The sequence below is a fragment of the Crocodylus porosus genome, unplaced genomic scaffold (genome assembly GCF_001723895.1).
Source record: "Crocodylus porosus isolate Cpor-Errol unplaced genomic scaffold, CroPor_comp1, whole genome shotgun sequence".
NCBI lineage: Eukaryota > Metazoa > Chordata > Crocodylia > Crocodylidae > Crocodylus > Crocodylus porosus.
This window is the reverse complement of record NW_017728931.1, coordinates 5,499,848-5,508,470: the sequence shown is the minus strand read 5'-3', so window position 1 is coordinate 5,508,470 and position 8,623 is coordinate 5,499,848. Positions and strand designations below refer to the sequence as shown.

Here is an 8,623-nt window from a genome sequence, read left to right as displayed (position 1 = left end):
AAGGGGGGGGACAGGGAGGTATAGTGCAAGGCTTCACAATTATCATCTGAAAACTGACTGTAACATTTGGCATCATGGGGGTTTTAGAGTCTGTTTCTCCAAGATGCCCTAGATCAAAGCCCAGTGCTGTATTGTGAGCTGCACAAAGGCAGTACTGTTCCTGGTTGCATCATGCTAACTCTGGCTGTATAAGGACCAGGAATTTTTGGAATCTTAAAAAACAAACAAACCCCAGAATAAGAAAACCCACCTTCTACAAACAGGGCAAAGAAGGAAAAAACGGGATATATAACCATAACAAAAAATGCAACTGACTGTTCCAACTCCATCTGGGATTTGAAAGGCCATAAGTCATCTTTATGGCTGATATAATCAGTAAAATGTTCTCCACTAGAACTTGGCTATAACAACCTTTTATAAATGACATACAAGCCAAAACACAGCCTGACTCCCTCTCCTCTGGCTATTTTGGCTTTGTTGGGCTGGAGGGACACTATGAAGTGGCTGTACATCAAACCCAGGACACATAGAAAGCAAAATTAGAAGATGCCATCTTTTACAGTCATTTTCCTGCTTAGTGTCCCAATCCTGCACGAGCTCTACAAAAGGAGTGGGTCTTTTTTCCACATAGAGCAGCTTGCAGGATCAGAGTCTAACTTCACTTTGGTTGTCTCTACTTTTAATTTCTAGCCTACACAAACTTCGCTCTTAACTTATGTGACTCCTTTTGAATTGCTTTGTAGGAACAGAGATGACAGCAGATCAGTTTTGGCAATGATGTTGGGGGGGAGGTTATACGTAAAATTACATATGAAAACATTAGATACAATCTATTTGGGACTATTTTGGTAGGCGTGACCTGACAATGCTGAACACCTTCACAATGCTTAAATAAATACAGCTACCTAGCTTATTGCATATTCATACTGGTACACGAGAGGGGAGGAATTTCATCTTCAATCCCTTCTGTGCATGACTTCCAAAGACTGGTCACTATGGTTTAGAAAGAGACACTGTTAAGTGAGAAAAATTCCACACCTGGGTTGGTGATACCATTTATGGTTCACTGCTGCAAATGTGTACTTATTACCATGAGCAAGCTCAGTGACTTCAAAGGGACTATAAGGCTAAAAAGCACCCTGTTTATAACACAGTAAAGATGTAATAAATTCTACATGCCTTGGAGGAAGTAATGGTTTAGGAGCATGATGACAGTACTGAATTTTACTTCCGGCTCTGAAAGTGACACTTTGGAATATACATTTCCCTATTTCAGGTTCCTCATGTTTACCTACTTCACAGCGATGCTCCAAGGGTTGGTTAGGAGTTAGTCCTACAAGGCCTTGGGCTTCTGGCCTACAGAGCACTTACACATGCGCTTAAGTTAAAGCATGAATCTCTCATTCACTTTAAAGCAAAGCACATCCACTGCAGGACTGGCAAAAAGTAAATCCCAGCACCTTACTAGATCAAGCCCTCATTGAGCCAAGTTATGCCCTCCCAAACCTGAAACTCATGTGAACTTCAAAGATCCCATGTGTGAAGAGCAGTAACTCTGGTACAGTGCTGCCAGTGAGGTCTGAAGATGAGAAGTGCTGTAGCCATATTAGCACCACAGATCTCCCCACTCCTGCCATCTCTTTACTTTCTGTGCTTCACTCACCTTGCTGGGACAGTAACATCCAACTGGTCTGTTACTACTCATTTTCACTTGCTGAATTTCAGTGCTTACCACCTTAGTATTGGATTCAACACATCACTGGGGACATTACATTTTTAAAAGATTTCTGTTCCTACTACACAATAATTTTCCTCTTAATATTAGGGATGCTCAAATTAGCGCAGAACAAATAAGGCCCCATTCCTACAAGTAGTTTCAGAACGTGGGTAGCTTTTCTCTTGTGAACAAGTCCCATGGATTGCAATGGGATGCCTCACATGAGTAAAGTTACACAGGCACTTGCACACTGACAGGATTGGAGCTGAAGCCCAAGTTTGATTTGAAAAAAAATGACAGTATTCCCTTCCACTGGAAAGACAAAGGAAAAACCACCTACAAAAAAAGAAAAGAAAAGGGGAACACTGAAACTTCCCAGTCAGTCTCCTTGTTAATCCCCTTTTTACTTGAGGGCTCAAGATGTTTTCCAGGGGATTTTGCTTTTTCCACCCGAATCTAACAAGGCCAATTAAGTCTGTTCATACCTCATGTGTGTTTTAAGTGCAGAAGGCTGAGAAAATTTAGCCTCACACTCTGTGCACCCATAAGGTTTGTCGCCTGTGTGCGTCCTTTCATGAAGCCTCAAGGCAGTTTTGGAGCTCAAACCCTTTCCACACTGTTGGCACTGATGACGCTCCCCACCACCCTCATGAACCTGAAGAATGTGCCTCTTGACGTCCTTCTTCCTCTTGAACTTCTTACCGCAGAATTCACAAGGGAAGTGGCGCTCGCTGCTGTGGACGTGGCGTTGGTGACTTTTTAAATTGCACCGGTTGGCAAAGGTCTGGTTGCAGGTTTCACACCGGTAAATTATTTCAGCTGCAATGCCATGACTGTGCTTGATGTGCTTGAGAAAGCTTTTCTCATATAAGAACTCCTTCTTGCACGTGCTGCACTTGAAGTTGTCACCTCGTTTCTTCTTCTCCTCTTCAGATTTGTTAAGGTTTTCTTCAGATTCAAAATTGCCAACATACTCTTCATTTTCAGGCTTCACAGTGTTCTCCACTTGCTCCTCTTCCTTCTCCACTTCAAACATGGCTTGGTCGTTTGGGAACTTGTTCTCTTCTGCAGCGACCTCCGCATTTGTTTGTTGTTCTCGCAGTCGCCTTGTGTATTTCTTCTTGGGGATTTCCACAAATACCTTTCTCCCAGCTAGCCTCCCACTGGCCCTTCTGATTTTAGCATATGGTGGCTTAATGGCTTCTTTTTTTTTGTCTACCTTCTCCTTCGATTTAACAGCTGGCAGCTCAGGAGACATTCCATTGCTGGGCATTTCTGCTAGGGATTCTGGAGGACCAGGAAGAAAGTTTGCATGGTCAATTTCTGCTACAATATTTGCTTTGGACTCATAGGAGATGGTTGGCTGGGAACCGCCCTCCTCCTCAGAGTTCTGAGTTTCAGAGAAATTTTGCAACTCCAACAACACTGATTCAAGCATTTGTTTCTTTAGCTGAAAACAGGTTTCAGAGAGGTCCAAGCACTTCAGCTTTTCAGCTATTTCCAACATCCGTTGCACTCGGTCTTCTTCCACTTCTACCTTGGCAGTATAAACAAATTCGAGAAAGGAAGCAAAATCAGCTACCTGGACCTCATTCAAGAACACATTTGTCCTTGGGCCATCCATGCTCTTCTCATTAAGAAACACCTCCTTGAAAAACTTACTTGTTGCTGCCAGCACAGCTTTGTGAGCAACAAACTCTCCCCGGATACCTTGATACTCCACACTAACCGTCACATCACACAGGTGGCCCAGAAGACGCAGCTGATGCATTTCATTTAGCAGGTTGATTGGTGAAGACTTAGATTCAAGTAAAACAGCATTACTTTCCATCTTTCTTCTTTCTGCAAAGAGCTATTAGCAACATCACATGTTAGTGGTCTATCACGGTGATATAACTCAAGTGATCAAATTAAAAACTAAGGGCCAGAATTCAAACATCTAAAAATCAGGTCCACATTTTCAAGACTGTCCCATTTCTACTTAGGCACTTGTGGTCATTTTCTAAGAGGTAGTCTTGCAAATCTGGCAAGAAACATGGAATAGATCAGTGGTTTTCAACCTGGTCCATGGACCTCTGGGGGTCCAATGTCTAAGAGAGGTACAAAAGATGACTAATATCAATCAAAAGTATGTGAATACCCACACTTACAATTCAAAGGGGTCTGCAAACAAAAAAAAAAAGGTTGAAAACCACTGGACTAGATTGTCTCTCAAAAACGGTTCACCATAAACATACATTTTAAAATATATTAACAAACACCCATAAGGATTTTTTTAAAAGTTAGTTTGAAGTCTACACCATAATTTAAGTTTAGTCAAATGAGGTTCTAAGAGGTAATAAGAAGGCTCTAAAAATGCTGTCATTTATACACAAAGAACCAAGATTCCCTTTTTCTTAAGAAAAACAATTACTAAGCACACATTTACAAGGCTAAATAAAATACTTTCATACAACAGTCTTCTGAGGTAAAGAGATAATATGAATTCTCAGTACACAAAAGGTTACAAGACTGTGTAACTATAAAACTAATGGGTCCCTTCCCAGATGGATAGACTATAGTTTCTCCAAAGTGGTTCCTCTGCTGTTATCACAAGATGCCAATAGCCTCACACTTTTTAGGAGATCGTTCTCAACACCTACAGATGCATAAATTTATAAGAGATACTTGGTCAGTCCTACTGCTGTTCTGGTTATATCAACACTTTCATTGAATGTTTTGAGCTGCCAATAGATTTTCAGACATTCTTCTTTTGGACTGAAATTTTCCATATTTGACCTCAGCCCAAGAGTTACTCACTCGTTTAAAGCAGGTGGAGGAGACCTGAACAAAATAACTTTCAGACTTTTTAAATTTAACAGTTCCTAAAGTGTCCATAGTATCTAAACTGCCCATTTGGAAATTTTCAATTTAAATCAATCCTTTCCTTTGAAAAAGATCATTTGTCTCTTGTACATGCAAATGCATAAAAAAAAAACAAAAACCCAGGTTCCATAAGCTTCTAAGTCTTCCTACACAACACACACTTTCAATTTCTGGGTTTTTTGTTTTTTTAACTGCACAGGCAAAAATATGAATATTCAAGATACTGTTACATTATTGAAGTTTTGTAAGTGAATTGTTGCAAAGATAAGGAAACGTTAATAAGGAGAATGTCAATTCTGTTGTAACACCTACATATTTCCTTTGTCTCATCTCTTTCTTAGTGTTTGCCATAACATTGATACGGATTCAAGTTGGCCAAAAGCTGGGTTTCCCCATCACAGATCATATTAATCTGTTAGCATAAGTATACTCACTGAAATGTTCACCCAACATATTTCGGATATTGAGCATTTCATTTTCCAATGAAAACTAAAGGTGTCTATAAAAAGCTGGCTGATGAATGAAAGGAGGAGAGCTTAGAGACCAACTGGTTCAGAAAGCCATGGACTTTCATAGGCAATAGCCTACTTCCCTAGATGCTATGAATAGTTTTCAGAAAGAAACAGTTTTAAACAGAAAGGAAGAGAACAAGAGAAAAGGATACACTACTGAAAAAGGCAACCTGGACTAGTGCTCAACTACAGAGTTATTTTAGACGTCAACTGCTTATCCCAATTATCTAATCCACCTGCTTTTAGCAACTGTTACCGCTTCTTATCCTGAATGGTTTTTTTCGGAGAGTTGCCATGGGGCAAAGGATGTCTGTATCTGACTGTAGTTTCCCTGCAAATAAAATGACTTTTCCTGGAACAAATACAGTGTCTATTGGTAACCTAAGGCACGGGTTGTCAACTGGGGGTACTTGGAAAGGCCATAGGAGGTGCAGGCAGGAGGGGATGAAGCGCTGCCAACCACCACCCTGCACTGCTGCCCCCTAGAAGCAGGGCTGGGGGCAAGGGCCACCCCCCTGGCCAGACACCTGGGGGGGCGGGGCAGGGCGCCTTGGAGAAAGCTTGCACATGATGGTTGTTGCCATTGTCACCACCCACCACCCTGTGCTGCTGCCACTCTACATCCAGCCGCACCCCTCCCCCCGCCAACTCCCCCAGTGTCCAGCTGTTAGGGGTACACTTATTAAAAAAAGGTTAAAAGCTCCTAGTCAAGGTGTCACTCAGCCCTATCTTTTGCACAGCTAACCACCTCCCTCTAGACAGCAGACGTTTCTGGGGGAAGATTGCATTTTGTCAAAACTGTGATTTTCCAGTAACAACACTTCTAACAGAATATTTTTAAAAGCTCCAATTCTTATGTTGCAAGTAGCATCCACTCCTTGTTCCTGTCAGTCAGGCTACTGGGCCAGATGGACTTGGTATGACTCAGTACAATACTTACGTAGATAAAAAGATAAAAAATGAACAAGAATAGTCTGCTTAACTATTAGTAAGTATAATAATGCCTTGAGGGCCATCTTGTACTGTGCAACGTGCCAAAGTTTAGAGGCAGAGAGTTCCTGCCCTGAAGAACTTACAGCATGTGTAAACAAGACAGCCAAAAGATGGGAGTGGCAATGGGCAGAGACAGGCAGAGGGACTTGCTTAAGCTCTCACTACACTAGGAAGAGAATCTCTAACTGATACCTCCTGCAGTGCCTTTACGCTAGGTATGTATTACCCCCAAAACAAAGCTTTACCATCTTCTAGTTTTTGAACTTCTAGATCCATAACCTCCACATTACAAGAAGTTTAAAAAAAAAAACATCATTCCTTTATAAAGAACATCCAAAGGACTCCATTAAGGTTTTGCAAACACAGCTAAGACGAAAGTCAGTGAGAGCCTGACCGCTCTATTCTTTTCTTCTTTGTGCTAACGTCAAAGTATTTGAATATCTCAAAGCAACATGTACCATTACAAACCAAGAGACCAAGGCAGCATTTCCTGAATGCCCAGAATTCCTGCTTTCATCAGGAACAGTTTATGAACAAGGATTAAAAAGCTGGACTCCTTCTCTCCAGGTTACCCCCTTCTCTAAGCACGAAGGATGGAATTTGCTTGGGTAAACATTATTTCCATTTCTGTGAATTTATTTCACACATCTCTTTCTGCTCATTTCAGACTTCATGTTTTGGAGGCAAATTAAGCAAAGAGCCATTAGAAAAAAAGTGCTTTTTGTTACTACTGGCACGGTTTAGATGTTAACCTGCTCTGTAGAAATGTAAACCTTCAACCACGTTTTATAATATGTAAATACGGTATTATTTAAGAAAATAAATGGTTAATTATTATTTGAACAAATTGAAATGGTTTAAACAATTAATTACACTTGCATGCAAGACCTTCTGCATCAAACCTACATTTATCCACTAGAGCTAGAGAACGCCGTAACTCTAAACAACATGGTCCCTATTAGTTTCAGGAGCCAGTCACAAGACAACCACTTCATGCATCAGTCTGTTACAGCAGAATTGCGAAACATTTATGCTCGACCCTTCCTAGCAGAAGAACCGTAGCTCTAAAAACAACTCTTAAGGTGCAATGCACGCTCATTCTTGTAATGCTGCTCTTCCACCGTTTTGAAATATGTTCAAAGAAAAATAATAATGTGGCTTGTAAAATAGGGTATGTACTGCAACAAGAGGATTTTATCTCCAATGGAAAACTTAAGGATGCTCAATCTGGGCTAGCAGCATCCTATGCTTCAAGCACAGATCTAGTACCAACAGAAACCTTCGTACATATTTTTCTTCCGTAGAGGAGGTTGAGGGTCCCAGCAGACTCTATGGGCATTTCTACATGTGCTGGTTGGGAGGGCTTTAATTAGAGAGGCTCCGAGAGCCGCTCTAATTAAAGTGCCCGAAGCGTCCCCGTGCTGAACAATACAGGTAGGAGTGCTTTAACTAAAGCTTGTCAAATGAAATTTAAAGTGTCCCTGCCACCATTTTTCAGAGCAGGGATACTGATACATGTGACATGGGAGGCTGCAAGAGTGTAGTAACTACCACACTCCAGCAGACTCGATTGAGTATGCTCCGATGAGCTGTAATTACAGTGCGTGGAGCAACCTCTCCGCATGTATACAGGTGCCCTATAAACTGCTCAGCAGTCTTTGAGTGACGTGGAACAGCTTGTAGGATTGGGGTCAAAGCCAGTGATAGGCGACATCTCTATCTAGTACCCACATTGCAGCATTACCTGGTCACATCCCAGGCTGAGGGGCACCACCCCAGAAGTGATGCTGACCTGCAGCAGGTGTAGAACCATTCAGAACAGGTCTAACCCCAAACCACTCAGTGCCGCAGTGGCAAATACTGTGGGCACGCAAATGTGACACAACGTTAAACTGAAGACAACCTCCCAGTAATCAGATTCTGGATGCGGAAAATGTATAGATTTATTGTTATTTTCTGAGTCTAGTTTTGGTTGAGGGCTGTCTTAAATTCCTTGTTATTTTCTACGGCTAGAGTCTAATTTTGGGGGGGGGGGTCTTAAATTCACCCCTCCCCCCGCTGCCATGTGGGAAGCAGCAGTGAGGGCCGGGTGGGGCACAGCACTCCCATTGACTGACCCCTGCCTTGTGCCACTGGCCCCCCTGGCGCCTGCATACCCCACAGTGGCCCAGAGGTGCCTGCCTCCCCCCACCCCTACCCTGTGCTTGCTCTGGCTGAGGGCACGGGACACCCCCCACTCCCCCAAACCTAAAACAAGGGGCTCCCGCAAATGCTAAACTCGTCATATACTCGAGTAAATACGATACCCCGCGCTGCCACGGCACCCAGCCCCTCCCCACTCAGGCGGTGCCCGGGTTCTACCGTATTTCCTCCCCCCGCCGCACGCCACTCTCCGCGCTTACCAGGCAGCGCCGCATCCGCCCGCGGGGGCCGGGCCGTTGCGCACAGGCTCCGCGCGGCTGCCGGAAGCGCTGGCCACTCGCGAGCACAACCCCCCCCGCCAGTTCCGTCGAGGGAGGGCTCGCGGATCCCTACG

The 8,623-nt window shown here is 43.2% G+C and overlaps 1 protein-coding gene across 4 annotated transcripts in view; it reads right to left on the bottom strand.

Moving 5' to 3' along the window:
• The window catches only part of LOC109316200 (GDNF-inducible zinc finger protein 1-like), a 34,521-nt gene extending 25,898 nt beyond the window's left edge, over positions 1 to 8,623 (bottom strand). For 3 of the 4 annotated variants that reach the window (XR_002102754.1, XR_002102755.1, XM_019544085.1), the window contains exons 1-2: positions 8,490 to 8,623; positions 2,203 to 3,569 (exon numbers count right to left, since the gene is read on the bottom strand). Coding sequence is in view for 1 of the 4 variants with exons in the window: in XM_019544085.1 (XP_019399630.1) it covers positions 2,203 to 3,569; positions 8,490 to 8,504 (1,382 nt within the window). In the remaining 3 variants the exon portion in view is untranslated. Of the gene's footprint in view, positions 1 to 2,202; positions 3,570 to 8,448 lie in introns of all 4 variants that reach the window. The other variant, XR_002102756.1, reaches the window with a different exon arrangement.